At 48.9% G+C, this 15643-nt stretch overlaps 1 protein-coding gene across 4 annotated transcripts in view; it reads right to left on the bottom strand.

Annotated features, from left to right (window-relative positions):
* Positions 1-365: 365 nt before the first annotated feature.
* The window catches only part of ADRB2 (adrenoceptor beta 2), a 26169-nt gene continuing 10891 nt past the window's right edge, over positions 366-15643 (bottom strand). The window contains exons 2-4 of one of the 4 annotated variants that reach the window (XR_006170227.1): positions 4793-4850; positions 2957-3314; positions 1062-1147 (exon numbers count right to left, since the gene is read on the bottom strand). Coding sequence is in view for 3 of the 4 variants with exons in the window: in XM_042826576.1 (XP_042682510.1) it covers positions 1077-1147 (71 nt within the window). In the remaining variant the exon portion in view is untranslated. Of the gene's footprint in view, positions 3315-4792; positions 4851-15643 lie in introns of all 4 variants that reach the window. The other 3 variants (XM_042826577.1, XM_042826576.1, XM_042826578.1) reach the window with 3 other exon arrangements.

Below are 15643 nucleotides of genomic sequence, written 5' to 3' on the forward strand. Positions count from 1 at the left end.
GATTCCTTTATTATCATCCTGTGAAACCCCCGGGAGTCTCAGCATCCCCTTTCATCTGCCTTGTTCTCTCCTTCTAGGTTTCCTTGACCTGTTCTGCTCTGTGCCATAACAGCTGCAGAACTGGTACTGATGGTCACTCTGCTCCCCTCTAGCCGTGTGCCACAGCCCCATCCCCAGGAGATATTGCAACCTGCCTCACATCAGCAAACTCCCCCTAGAGCCCCAGCTGCAGTGCACTTCATGCCGTGATTTTCCTCCCCATGACCTGTCCATTGCATTGCAAATTTCAGCCCCCCCAGCCCAGCGCGGTCCCTTCCTCCAGCACAGCTCGATGAATAGTGCAATAAAAGAGAGTGGGAAGAGGACAGCTTTTCATTCTTTATTGGTAGGAACAATTTGTTCAGTGAGAACAGAGCTCTCACGATCACAATAGTGCTCCAGCCGAGTGCGGTACACGCGCTCCCCCAGCACTGAGGGTTCTGCAGAGATGAAGAGGCTGCTGTGTGCTCTCTCCAGCATTTACTGCCCGTGGGATGGGAGCTGCTCACTGCTGACACTGGTATGGACAGATCACAGCCTTTGCCCCTCTCCTGCGCCACAAGTGCTGTGCAAGGAGGTGCAGGACAGCTCCATACTGCTATGGGTCCTGGCTGCTCTGCTTGTGGGTGCAGGTCTCTGACAACTCCCTCTCCACCAATTAATGACAAGTGGGCTCATGCCATGCTGAGCCGCAGGAAGGACAGAGCAGCAGCAGCAGCCTGGGAGCTCCTTGGAGGAGGCAGGAGGAGTACTGCTCAGGGGGCAGAGCTCAGCCAGTGAGCAGCGGGTGTTTGCAGAGCATCACTGGGAATAATGGAATGAAGATTTCAGGAGGAAGTGCAGGTGCAATGCTAATAGCAGCTCTTGACTTGGACTACAGAGCAGTCTCCCAAATGAAAGCACAATAACCCTGGTGTTAGGACGTTTAAAAATAGGCTGTAATGTAATTCATGGAACAAGCCTGAAGGTCCATAGGCAGATGGATTTGTAATTTGTCTCTTCCATCTCCAACAACTCTTCAAGGAAGCACTCAGCAATCAGCAAGTCACTGCTTTGGGCCACGCTGGTGGATTATCAGAGCAAGTGTATCCATTTCTCTTACTGCAAACTGCACATGAGAGAGAGGCTTTGTGAGAAAAAGACCTACTGACATCCCACACGTGTCTCTAACCTGAATGCTAATCCCAAGGGCAGTGCTTTCAGTACATAATATGTGACTGGAGTTAGGAATCTTCTGAGGAAACAGGTTTGGGTTGGGAGACGTTTCCGTGCAGCAGCCGCACAGTTTGGGACAAAGCCTTGGTGGGGATGGGGCAGGGAAAGGAGGGCACGGGGCAGGGTGCAGGACCAGGAGCAGTGGGAGCAGCAGGGCAGAGCCCAACACTCAGGGACACAGCTGCTCCACCAGCACGGAACAGATGGGGAGATTGCAACATTGCAGCTGGGAAGGCAGGATCTGGGCATGGAGGAAGAGTGAGGAGAGATGTGTGCTGCACAGCCTCAGCTGCATGCAGGAAATCTGACTGGCAGAGCTCCGCAGAGATCCCATACAGCTGTCCTGCTGTCTTTCACAACAGAGTCCATCCTGCCTGTTCTTAATTCTCCAAAGACCAGAAGTTGTGCTCACCCCAGGCGATACATTCCTGTTTTACTGGCAGCTTTCCTCCTGCCCCACAGATATATGCTCCCATAGCCCATGTGCATGCCTGGGTCTGGCCTGACCAAGGCATTTCCTGCTGCCATGCCTCACCCACACAAAACCCAATTGTCCCTGCGTGTGCAAGACCCACTGCGTGCCCTTGGTGAGCCCTGCACCCCTGGGCAGGCTGCTTTGTGCTGCTCCACAGCCAGTCCCAAGGGAAGGGCAAGTGTCCGTCTGTCCGTCTGTCCGCTCCCATCTCGCAGGGGCACGGCACATGCTGCCTCTCTGTGTCCTCGCCTGTTAGCAGCACTGCATCAAGCAGTAAGGGCATCAATAAATAAATAAATACGACTTCAGAAGGGGAAGGGCTCTGCAGGTGGAAGCCTGGCACAGCAGCTCAGGGATGTGGCTCCTGCCTTGGGTCGGTGCTGGCATGCTGTGCCTGGGCCTGCAAGAGATGCTCAGTGACCAGAGAGCTGCAGCCTGCCAGCTGGGCGCACCAGTCTGTGCCTGGGATGCCATCTGCAATGAAGTTGCAAGTTTCCCTATGATTTTGAACCATTTTTTCCTACGATTCCCTGCCTGAGCCTATGTTGCTCCCTGTGTCTCTGTTCCTTTTTCTGCTGAGTTATTAAAATTCCACAAACAGGAGCTAAATGTGCAGCACACTCATTTCAATAGCTACAGCACAGAGCCAGATGCTCTATGTGATTTTGGCTCTCGGGTGTTAAAACTTGGCTCCCAAAAGTGGCTGGTCATGCTAGCATGTGACTGCTTGCAAAGATTGCCAGGCTCAAGCCTTTCTCCTGTCCGAAGTCCAGGCTTTGCAGTTCCAGATCTGTTGGGATAAGGAGTGAATGAAAGCCAGGTTATGTTTGCACTGTTCGGTGTCAGCCCCATCTGACAGCAGCATGCTGCACTGAACAGGGTTTGCCCTGTGCAAACCTCCTGCTTGTTGTGTGGGGCTGTCCCATATCCAGTACATGTAGGGCTAAAGAGAAAAAGAGGTAGACAGAGCAGATACCAGAATACCAGAAGCAGAAATTAGCACAGTATAAACCAAAACAATCTCCTGTGCTCCTCCTCCCTGTCTTGGTCAGGTTCCTGTTTCACCTGCAGCCCCAGGGAGCACGAGACAGGACCTTGCTGAGGCTCATTTAGCGCAGCCACTGCATGCAGCCATGTGGTCCTGCTACCCTGTGTTCTGCAAGCTATTGACAAGGATGCTGTGCCAGGAAAACCCCACAGTACTTCTGTGGTCATTTGGCCATTCACCTTCTTCAGCTCACAGGGCTCTTCTAGCATCTTCCCAGAGCTGGTTTCCTATGCAGTGGCTCCTGCAGAGTGCCTCTCAGAGCTAATCCCCTGTCTGTGCTCTCCAGTGCTTGATGTGCTGGCAGAGCCCTTCCTGGTCCTCTGAATCCCTTCATCAGCTTCTCCTTCAGGTGATGCATGATGGGCTATGGGCTGAGATGAAGACGTTTGCCAAGGCAATCACTTCCCAAGCAACCCTGGGCTCAGAGAAGCAGGGCTGTGCTTCTACTCCATCTCTTCAGAGCCCTAGTGAGCTCAGGGTAGGGAGGAAGGGCGGTCAGCCTTCAGCTCTCCACCATTCCTGGACACCCAGGTATCTCTGTGCAAGAGAGAAAGAAAAAATGCATCAGGTTTATGCAGATTTTCCTACTAAAAAGCAAAAGAGTGCTTTTTTGCATTAAATAATTAGAATAAACAGATGCATCTCTACATGCACACTTAGACCTGTTGGCCAGAAGATGAGAATGTATTTCCTTCTGGTTTTATATCTACAAAAAGGAAGGAACAGACCCTTTTCTTGATGGCGGAGATACCTGAATGACTGACGTGTTAGATGGAAAAATGGGAAATTAATCTTGAGATAGAGAAAGGAACAAGTACTAGATATGCCTGTGCTTTTGTTTATTGGAAAGTGATATTTTAATGTGATATTTTAACAAGTACACATTGAAGACTGTGGTCTGTGCAGATGTAGGGAGAAAAACAGCAGTGACAAACAGAATGGATCTGGAGGAAGGAAAATAAAACATTTCTGTTCTCTGGGAACACAACGCCTCTCAGAAGAACTCTGGGTGTCCAAACTGAAGCTGCGCTCCTTGTGCAAATGGGAGCTGAAGTTTCAGTGTGAGAGGGTTGCTTTGCAGTAGTATCAGTTGCCAGCATCTGTGAAAAAATATTCATGCTCCATCTGCCCTGCCATGTTTAAGAGATGCACAACCAGACATGTTAGGGAATAGTACTTAAGAGGGCACAGTTATGCCCTGAGCAGAAAATCAAGCTCTGGAGAATTTCTTAATGGCAATTTGTTGCTTTGCACCAGAGAAGGAACAAAAATCTTTCACTTTCTATGTTTTCTACTTTTAAAAAAGCTGTGTAAGCTGCAATGACTTCTGCTGGTACAGTTAGTGCAGTGAAGTGTGAGCTGAGGCTGGCAATCATTAAACATCCAGGTGAGAAGAAACCAAGTTGCTAAATCAGCTGCAATTAGATGGTTTGGATAATTGCTACCATTGAGCTTTGCATACAGGCTGCTGTGGGCTATCAGAGACTAAGGGTGCCACACTTGGGACCCAGAAATCGTCCAAATGTCTGTAGAAAATCCCTGAGATTTCCCATGTGGAATAACAGCAGTTCCACAACTCCAGTGATTTCAGAGGAGGTTCAGGTTGATGTTAGAAAGATACTCTGAGGAAGTGGTCAGGCACTGGCACAGCTGCCAATGAGGTGGTGGGGTCACCTTCCTGGAGGTGCTCAGGAGCAGCGGAGATGTGGCACTGAGGGACGTGGCCAGTGGGCACAGTGGGATGGGTTGGGATTGGACCTGATGATCTTAGAGGTCTTAATGATTCTCTGATTTCCACAGACAGCAGCCCCACAGTCGCTCAGTATGGGATCAAGGGCTGGCAGGGAAGGGAACTATATCTAAATATGAAGTCACAACGAGGAAATCAGAGATGATCTGCGATATGGTATGAGTTTTTCCAGAACAGAACTAGGGAAGCTTCTCTGCCCTTTTCAACAGCTTGAAGCCGAGGGACTCTTCTTCGACTATCCTATAGATGGAGCTTGTAAGCTTACCAGGAAACCTGAACCAAGCTGTCAGCTCCGAGGTCAAAGCCACTGATACAGAGTTCATCTGGAAAGGAAGAGGAAGTTCTCTGAACAAGTTGCATATCTACATCCAGGAAAGACGCCCATGGAGCACAGCGAGGCTCTCTGCATTCCACAGCCACCGTGATATAAGTGCCTCCTTTCCCCATGGGAAGGGCTCTGTGCCTTGCAGCAGGGATAACTGCCCTCCTCCTCAGCCCAGCCCCAGATATCCTGACTGGATTCTTGCCCAGAATCCAAAAGAAATCAATCTTTCTTGATATCTAGGTATTTCTAAAATTATTATTGTAATTAGTGACTGTCTGGTATTCCAAATCCAAGCCAAGCTGATTAGTTTTGATAGGATGCAGAAGCTTAATGCCCTCTTTCTGCTTCCCCTTTGGATGATCTTTGCTTTCAAGCTCAGGTTCCTATGGTAACAACCAGAGTTTTGTGTCAGGACGGGTAAACTCTGCAGCTTCCAGCCAATGGTCCCCTTGGCTCAGTTATCAAGAGCAAGGAGGGCAGGACAACCTGGGCCATGAGGGTTCCTACCCAGGCTCAACCCAAGCTGTGGGGAAGATACAGTTCATCTTCACCAACAAAATGCCAGTGAAATCAGCAGAGTTTGTCTCTATTGCTGTATACAGAGCAAACCGTGGTTCAATTCCATAGTGCTGGGACATGCTGAGCCCCACTACTATTGCTCTGGGTCTGGTCTATATCAGCAGCAACATCCTGAAGCCAAGAGGGTCTAGCTTTCCTTTACACTGCAATTGCAGTGCTGACGTCAGTGGAGTGACTTCAGATTTATGCCAGTGTTGCTGAGAATGGAATTAAACCTCGCTGATTTACATCACTGTAAAACTGATACATAAGGGGAACTAGATTTGCAGACATGTCCCTGGCCAGGCACTGACAGAAGACAGGGCTAGCTACCCAAATAACTGCATACCCTGAAGAATCCTTATTTATGGCCTCCGAATGTGTGCGCGTACATAGAAGGGAGGTTTGGAAGATGGCAATTAAAATAAACAGCAGGTCACTTCTCCTAAACATCTGCCTCGTAAAAGCAGAAAATCAGATGTTGCCCTGGAACGCTTGCTATTTGCTGCTCCGGGTAACGCAGAGGGAGCACAGCGCTCCCGACCTCTTCCAACATTTCCTCTGCCCTGAATTCCTCCAGGTTCACAAGTCAAATCATCACTTTCAAAACAGAAGTCGCCCGAAGAAGCCATGCGGTCTCTGCTGTTGACTGTTGGGAAGTTTGGATGTGCTCACAGATCAGACATCAGGAGAGAGTGGACCACCTGCATCCCACAGAGCAATGGCTGCATGGAGGTGGGCACAGGCCAAGTGCGTGCAACTTGCAAACAGCCAGCTGGACATCACTACTTCACATGCTGGAGGTGTTCAGGAAACGATGAGTTGTTGTACTGAGAGACCAGGTTTAGTGGGAAATACTAGTGATGGATGTTTGGATGCGATGATCTGAGAGGTCTCTGTACTTGACTGCACAAGGCGATGCCCCAGGTGATGCATGGTGATATCACTTGTCTTTGTTTCACTGCAGGGCTCTGATGCAGCATCTTCCCACCACAGAGTTCACTCACAACTCCCAGATACAAGTGGCAGCTTTGGGAATACCTGGCAGTGGCTCTGAACATTTCATAGTGAATCTGTCCGCTCAGGATTCACTATTACTCACAAGTATTTGGTCACTATCATTCTCCCCTGCACTGGTCCATGCTTGTTTTGTGCTCATTCCCCATGAGCTCTCCTGGGGCAGCAGAGATCCAGCAGCCAACACAACCAAGCATCAATACAACTTCCCAATCAGCCTCAGTCCTTAGCACTGATTTAACTTCACATCTCCACTTTTTGGTTGTTGTCAGTTTCTCTGAGTCCTCGTTGTCCTGTAAGCCTTGTTGGAGAACACAAATCTCCCACCACAGAGATGGCACCCAAATCTTCCAGGCTCTCTGGGGAGGTCACTGGCTCTTTGCCTGATGCCAATGGCAGTCTGTCACTAAAACCCAGACCTGGAGCTTCAGTTACTTTAGTAAGAAACTTTAGAAAATGCCCACATCAAACTTTACATTTGAAGGACTCCCTTTTTTTGGTCAATCATTAAAGTAACTCTGGAAAGCAGCCAGAATGTGGAACAGCTGAAAAGCAACAGGATTTTAAAGCTGTGTTATTTCTCTCTTGTTTGCTTACTCCAGCTTTTCTGAGGAGCTCTGTTTGCCTCTTTTTTGATTTTTGGGGCAGTTGGAAGGAGATTATTTGCTTTGCAGTCACTGAGCAGATTGAAGGCAGTTCCCAACAGAGCAGCAATTCTCTTTGAAACTATTAAAGTGAACTCTAAAACCTTGCAGTCCCCCAGCAGGAACTCCTGACTGTCAGAGAGCTGGGAGCTGGTTCAATGTTTTCCTGGGGTGTTCATTTTTTGGCAAGTAGTGGTTTTCTTCCCTATAGTTTCCTATATATGTTTGTTCTATGTGCTACAGCATGTGTGTCCAACTCCACACCACTGTCAGACTTCACTCAAATGTTGCAACCGTGACACAAACCATCACTGGGGCAAGAAGGGGGATTATACAAAGAGAAGACATTTTCAGAAGCATTAATGGGAGAGGCTGACTCTGAAACACAGTATTGCATGCACACATCAGGTGAGGCAAATGATTCTTCACTGCTGGAACCACTGCTACAAGGCTCAGTGCAACACCACCACGGGCAGGCACTCAGCCCACACTGACCTGGTAATGCTCAGCACCTCGCTGCTGTGTAGGGCTGAATGTGTTCCCATTCTGGCCAAGTGTAAATTTCGTGCATGTGGGATCTCAGTGTGCTCCTGAGGTGCAGAAAGACGATTTCATAACGATGCAAGAAAAAAAAAAAAGCCACAAAACACATCCTTTTGATATTCTGCAAGCCTGAAGTCATGATAGAGATAAGTGTGCTTTTATAACCAAGGCCTTGCGTGCCAGATAATGCAGGGAATGCTTTCGTCTTGGTTTGTGGCACACCGTAATTTCCTCTCTTTGGGGTGATGCCAACATATACTTGTCCTTAAGCTGGGCTTACACCCAGTTTCCTCTGAGGTTTAAACAAATATGGACTTAAATCAAACAACTTACAATGAACAGAAAGTCCTGCTCCCCATAGGAACCGAATACTCAAACAGCACTCTCACTCCTCCATCTGCTCTGCACTCAGCGCCTCATTGAAGAAATGTGCTGGGATGAGACCTCAGCTCCCCTCCCACCCCACGCCAAGGGCACAGCTCTGAGCAACCAGCTCTTCCTGATCCTGCTTTAGCAGGGGATTGGACTGCATGATCTCCAAAGGTCTCTGCCAGCCCCAACAATTCTGTGATGCTGTGAAATACACTCCTGTATGCCAGACTTGTGTAACAAAAAAAGACACACATGAAGAGACACCACTTTCTTGCCAGCCAGCTGTAAAGGACGCAGACTAAGTCCTAATTTCCCTTCCCTCTGGGTAGCACGCTGAGCTGGCAGGGCTGTCAAGCACATTATGTGCCATGCTGGTGTGAAGGGTCACTCCAGGGGAAGTTTCCTTAAGTATTCTTGAGGTTCCCAATGAATTACAACAGTAAGGACCCTTCATTGAAGTGTCACTCGTGCATTTAAGTGACAAGGTGCTTGCAACAGGGCCACCAACAGATGAAATAGAAACCCCACCATTGACTTTACTACTAACTTGTTTTCCTCACTAACTCAGAAGTTCTCTATTTTCCTGCTATGCTGTAAGAAGCAAGCTGTAGAGCAAGTTGCTAAGCTGAGGGCAGAGATGCTCTGCTCAGGGCACAGCAGGGCTGTTTCTCAGGTTTGATGAGGTGGGGTCCCACTGAGGATGGCCATTGCTCAAGGCTCATTCTTCTGGACTGGCCCAGGGATGTTTATGGCTGCCAGCCCCAGGACACAGAGGTGGGCCACCATCAAGGCAACCATTAAGACAGAAATTAAACCCAGAGGCTCAAATACTCCAAGGGTCTCTGGCAGATCTTGTAAATGCATTTTGAGTGGTCTGGTTAATTGTTTTGTGCAAAATAACCTGAAGTCAGGAGGCAGTGAGATACAAGTTTTACTTTAGAAATCCCACAGCGTCACGGGGCGGCTCTCTGGTAACACACTGAGTGCTGTTTTCTATCACATCAGAAAAGTGGAGACATTGCCCTGCGCTGCCTTATAGCACAGGCAGACACGCATGGGAGGGTTCTTTCAGCTCTTTGGGAGCTCTTTTCCCATTCCTAGAATATTATTCCTGGTAATGAGAGACTGAGCCACACTCTGAATCCAATACACTATCAGCAAGTCATATGGAGAGAGAGAGGCATGGGGAAGGAGAAGGTCTGGGTCTTTGCTTCTGATTCACTGGCAAGCACCCAAACCAGTTGTCCTGAGGTCTCTCAGAGCACAGAAATCTCTCCTTTCTGAGGAATTTGGCAGTCAGAGCTACACAGGTTGTTGTGATTAAAGTTCTGCCTCATTGAACTGCACATTTCCAGGACGGTTTTCAGACTTGAAGAAGGGATGAAGACACAGGTGGCATTCAGGACAGTTAAAACTAGGTAATGCCGTGACCCCTTTGTAAGTGCTGTAAGTCCTGTAAGTGCTGCTCTGTGAGCTTTTGTGATGCACCTGTGGTTTCTTGGGGTAAGAGGCAGAGAGCATGAGGCATGGGGATGGCTTCTCCTCCCTCCTACATGCAGCACTGCAGTCGTCCCTCTCTCAGGCATTCCCATGTGACACTCCAGCATGGAGAAGATCTGATCCACAAGTGGAATGTCCCCAGATGTGGGAAATGGTTTGCAACCTTAATGCCAAGTCCTTCATCCTCAGGCAGTCTATGAACCCTGTGCTAGCCCAGGGCAGTGGGCAGAGAGGTGACACTTCCACCACCTGCAGCTGAGCCCTACTGAGCTGCAGCCTTTGGCTCTTTACAACAGGAACCCGCAGCCATTGGGTTTCCTCCTACCTGGTTGTGCCAGAAGGGAGGTGGCTGCTGCCTACATCTGCACTCAAGCATTTCCCTTGCTTTCAGACTGCTACATTTCACCTGTCCTTAGCTGGGAAAGCTGTGTCTCTCCCACCCAGAGCAGGGGCCAGAATCCCATGGAGGTCAGTGTGCAGGCCAGGGACACTTGTGACTCTGGTTCCCAAATCTCCAATCTCCAGCTGGCTCTCTGCACAGCTCTGACATCTCTGGTGATCTCTGAGAAGTTTATGACTAACGTGACTAATGAGGTAACACAAAGACTAGTTTAGGCTCACACAGAGACACAGAGGATGCCATTTCACCTACACATAAAATTCTTTATTCAAGTTTGTTCCCTCTCTCTCCTTAGAAGAAGACATTACCCCAAACTATGCATTATTCATCACTTTAATTTCTTGAGATTGGGATGTGGCAGAGGAAAGGGCTCATGAGGGGTGACTGTGGAGGAAAGTTTCTCCTGAGGGGTTATGATCAGCCCATTGCGTTACACAGCTCTGGGTTTGGTATGAGTGCCCAGCATGACACAGACCCAAGCAGCAGTTCCTAGATGTGATTTTGGTGATGCACTTTAAAGTACCCCTACTCAGGAAGGAAGGAGGAAGTCACCGCTCTCTGCTCTGTTGATATTCTGCCACGTGATCTCACAAACCATGAAGGGATGTGGGCTGCTGGGGGCAGCTCAGGGACTACCCAGATCAGGTCTGTTCATCTCAAGCTGTTTTTGGCCACATCAAAAGTGTGAAAGAGAAGTTTCCCTCATGTATGAGAATCAAAGTAAAAAGAGAGAGGTGAGACATTAATGCATTGGTGGGGAAGGAAGTGCCCTCTGTGCTCGGGAGGGACTGCAAGGCTCGGGGAGACTGAAAGGTCAGGGGTTCTTTTTTAGAATCTGAAGTTGTGAAGACATTTGACCTGGCAACGTGTGGCTGCTGCCAACAGAACGGAGCTGCAGGGCTCTGCAGGGAGCGGGCAGCAAGGAAAGGGGAAAGTAAATGAAAGGGGAAGGAAGAAAGAGAAGTCACAAGGCTTAGACGTTTTCTTAAGGCGGGTGCTGGGGAACTCGCACGGCATCTGAATGCCTGGGGAGAAGGCATTTGCGTAACTGTAAGTGATTCAGCAGGGAGAAAAGCAGCCAGCCCCTTCCCTCTGTGTCAGCAGAGTGCGCAAATAGCACAAAGGGAACACAAACAGCATCACCGTCTGTCACAGCTGTCCCACAGGGCACACGTGGGCATGGGGATGGTGAAGGTGGGATCGGCCCAGGCAGCAGCATACATCCCCATCCTGCATTGGTACAGCACAGAGCAGCTCTGCCCTGAGCTGCCATGAGCAGCACCAGACACCTCTGCTCCCTTTCCCCTCCTTACGATACATAACGTAGTAAAAAGGAGTACTGTTTTTCAACACACAGAAGAGAAACCTTAGAGCAAAGAGGTGCATTGCTGCCTGTGTGCACTGGGGTCACACAAACACCTCGAAGTGGTAATCAATCGTGGGTATCTGTTGTTTTGGAGGAAGTCCAGCAGCTCTCATCCCATCACATCAGTGAGGAACATGTGAGATATGCATGGGCAGGGAGAGGGACAGAGTGTGAGCTGTCCTTTATTTCTCTCTTGTGCAACAGATCTCCAGTAACTTTCTCAAAAGCGGCTCAAAATTGCTTTGGGAAATCGTTCACATCCACTCCCCGTGTGAGTAGATGTGGCTCAATGAAAAGAAGTCGGATTCTTTTTCCCTCATCCTGCTCACATCCACATCAAAGGGCGGAGCAGAGAGGTCTGTGCCAGGGCTGATAAACACTCCCAGTCTTTACTTGCAGAAAACACCGAGCCCCACCACGGCTGAGCTCCCACTATGCGTTGCTGGACATGGCCAGCGGCATCACATCAGGCACAGCACAGTCCAGCAGTGGGCTGGCAAACAGCATGAAGGCCATGGTCAGGGATCCAAGGTGGAGCAGGCCCTGCGCATGGGTAAATACAGACCTAGCAAGAAGGACTGTTCTCCCAGAGCCTGGCAGTTTGGTGCTGATTGCTCCATTGCAGCCCTCAGGGGTTTTTCTGAATACGTGCTGGCAAAAAATGTCTTCAGCGAATGAGCACACGGTTGGCATCTGCCATGGAGATATGAAAAGCTTTCCCTGTGAGGTGGAGCTCGGCTTGTTGGTGATCTGATGGTTCCAATCCTGGTAACCTGCTGCACTTGTTGGATGCGCCCATCCCTCCAGTGCTCATGCCCATCATCCAGTATCAGCAGCTGTATCTGTTTTCATCTGGGTTTCCAGCCAGCAAGGCTGAGTGTTCTGAATCTACTGCTTTCCAACACAGTTCTCGCTGGCACACAACCCAACAACAAGACCTGTCCTGGTCTCCACATAGGGAGATGGAAGCAAGACAACCCCTGAAGAAGTTAATGAAAGGAGAGGAAAAGCCCAGCAAGACCTCCCCAGGAACATGCAGAAATGGCAAGGGCAGAATGCTAAAGGGACACCAGGTTCTATTTTCAGCGGTTTGTTTATTGTAATTTCCCTCCTCTTTAGGAAGGGCCAAATCTTACCTCACAGCACCATGACCCTGAAGCAACTGCAGGCTGTGCTGTGAAGCCCAGCTGTAACCCGAGAGCCCATTTAAAAATGGCTGGTCCCAAGACTTCTGCAGGAATGACAGTCCTGGTATTTATTTACGAGGGTTCAGGCAGCTCAGCTACAGCCCTCTGATGGTCTGATATGGAAGGGCTTTCAGGTTTGCTGTATTTTAAATAGGTTACGTAGCTATGACAGTGCTGAGGTGATGAAATCTGAAGGCCTCCAGCTTCCTATTGGAGACTCACCAGCAGCTGCATGAGGTCGCTGTGTTCCTCCACACCTCACCCTGAGTTATGAGGGCTTGCTGTGACAGCAGGAGGAAAGAGTGGGGTTCATGAGCACTGGAGTTTCCAGGAGTTTCATGGGGCTGAAATGGCCACTGAAGAACCAGTGATGTGCAAAGAAAGAGTGGTTTCTCTGGCATGGAACTCCAACCAGACGGTGCCCACATGGAACTCCTGTAGAACTTTTCATAAACTACTGCAAGTCAAATGAAGACAGCCTCCAGGTAAGGAAGACACGCAGAGTGAGATGCATACATGTACTCAGCTCTGTTCACCTCACCTCAAACACCAGCCCAGCCTTTTCTCCAGACAGGTGGGCACCTACTGTCCTGCACCAGGCAAACAGCATGAAGATCTGAAGGGTGAGCACAATATACCCGTGCATATATTTACACAGAGGAATCCTCTAGAAATGCACAAGAGAATAGAATCAAAGAATCATAAAATAGTTTGAGTTGGAAGGGACTTTTAAAGGTCATCTAGTCCAACCTGCTGCCCTGCAGAGAACAGGGACACCCACAGCTCCATGTGTTGTTGCTCTGTAGTTCATGAGTAACACTGGTATGATACCATTGCAAATGGGAGTCCTATAAAGTTCATACAAGACTGAGCAGTTAGGACAGGATTCACGATACCTGTTGTAGATCTAGTGAAAATTAAATGTTTGCTTTGAGATGACCTAATAGGTCTAGTTTCTATTAATTGTTTGATGGTAACAACCAGTAATTTGAACTCCTGGCTAAAATCAGCGGGGATTTCCTCGGGCCATTACTTGGACCTGGTTTTGTTGGTGCTATAGTTAGCATCTGCACAGAGAAGCACCCATTAGCATCCACCGACTCCTCTGTCCCCATTTGAATCAGTGATGCAATGTAATGCAATTGCCTCCTTGGCTCTGACTTCTGTATCACCCACGGAGGAACGTGGCATCCCTGAATGAATCACCACACAAGAAGGGGAAGGAGGAAAGTTCTCTGCAAACATCACCTTTTTGGTAATCTGAAGGAAGGAAATAGGGGGAGGAAACATTAACGAGTACTCGGGGTTAATGAAAATGGTACATTTTTGTGGGGGATGCAGTCGCTTTTAGTTTGGGCACAAGCATGCAAAACTCTCTGACAAACATAACAGCTAATGACTTCCTACAGCCCCCCTTGTGATGACTGTCCTCCTGGTGCACAGGGCTGCATCCTGTTCTTCAGGACTGCCCTGGCCTCAGCCTGCTTCAGGTTAGATAGAACACAGTGCATCTTCTCTCCAAACACCCTTGCAGAGGATTTGCCCTTCCAGGGCAGGCTCCATTTCAAGGCACGGCAATGTGCAGTGAGTCACTGTGGCTCAGCCTCTAATCTAGTGCCTGAATCGCAGATGTTTGCCATTTCAGAACATGGTGATATTTTCAGCTATTTCTTCCTGCGACTCAACAAGCACCTCACATAAAAGCTTTTGTGCTTCAGAGAGGATTGAGGTCTTGGGGCATTATGCACAAAGCCCAAACAAACATCTCAACACTGCTGCCTTGCTGTGTTTCAGTAACAGACTGATGGCAAGGATGCTGGAGGCTGAAAACCTGCAGCAAGTGTGACATCCTTTGGGTAAGGTGCAGCCACAGGGCTCCCTGCACACCTTCCTGAGCTGCTAAAGGCAAAGCTATCTCAGCAAACTGAGGCTGATATGGCGTGGCTATAGCAATGCAAACCCATTTGCCATGCTGACAAGCGTGCCCAATGGACACAGCAGGAGAGACAAGCTATGGTACCCCATCCTTCCCTAACCACAGCTGCTAGCTGGCACAACGTGCATCACAAGGACACCCCAAAATGACAAACAAAAAGCAGCAATGAGCAGTTGAACTCTGAGAGTGATGCTGTTGCAGAGCCCAAGTAGCATCCCTGGTGCTATTCTGATGCCTCCAGCTCTCCTCCAGGGAAACCTGCACCTCCTACACAACACCATGGCCATCACCAGGCTGGGCAGCAGGCGGCTGTCCCAGTCTGTCTCTGTACCTGGCAGACATGCTCACTACTCACAGTGATCGTGCCTTGGCAGGCAGCAGAGCAGCTTCTGAGGAGGAAGCGAGCTCACTGCTCACGTTAGAGGAAACCACTGCCCTGCACATGGCTGCAGCTCGGGAAGGAACATGGGGACCAAGAGGAAGTCATGAATGTTTTGTTTTATATAAACTTGCCTTGAGCCAAGGACTGAGGGGGGACTTTCCAAACACATAGCCTTGACTTGGTGTCTTCTACAAGGAAGAAGAAGAAAAAGATGCTTCAGGAAAGAACTACATAGCAGGGCTCAAGGGCCCCTACTGCAGAAGGGGATGGATGGAAAACAAGGGAAATAAAGAAGGCGTAAAAGAGTCACAGAATCATAGAATCACAGAGGTTGGAAAAGATCCTTAACCATCCATCTACCACCAGTACTGCCCACTAAACAACACCTCTCAGTGCCACATCTCCACAGTCTTGAACACCTCCAGGGATGGTGACACCATCACCTCCCTGGGCAGCCCATGCCAGTGCTTGATCACTCTTCTGGAGAAGGTTTTCCTAATATCCAACCTGAAAGGTTAAGGTAGACACTGTAACTCTGGAAATGGATTACAGGCTTTCCTCATCTGTTGCCCAGCACTGGTGTTCTCTGGGCACCTCTTTCCCTCTATCTACAGATGAAGGATCCCAAGAGAGAACACATTTCAACTGCTTTTTTTAATGCCATCTTATCATTCTTTCAGCACTCATGGACATCAGAAGTTAAAAACAAAACAAAACAAATAACAACAAAAAAATCCCACAAAACCAACTGCTGATGTCATCCAGAGAACAAGCAGGTACTACGTAAGCATGTCTGCCCTGTTTCCAAACCAAGATGCTGCTCTCCCCAACTATTCTATTCTATTCTATTCTATTCTATTCTATTCTATTCTATTCTATTCTATTC

This window comes from Centrocercus urophasianus, unplaced genomic scaffold, assembly GCF_019232065.1.
Source record: "Centrocercus urophasianus isolate 14NV4802_14NV808 unplaced genomic scaffold, USGS_Curo_1.0 seq_26, whole genome shotgun sequence".
NCBI lineage: Eukaryota > Metazoa > Chordata > Aves > Galliformes > Phasianidae > Centrocercus > Centrocercus urophasianus.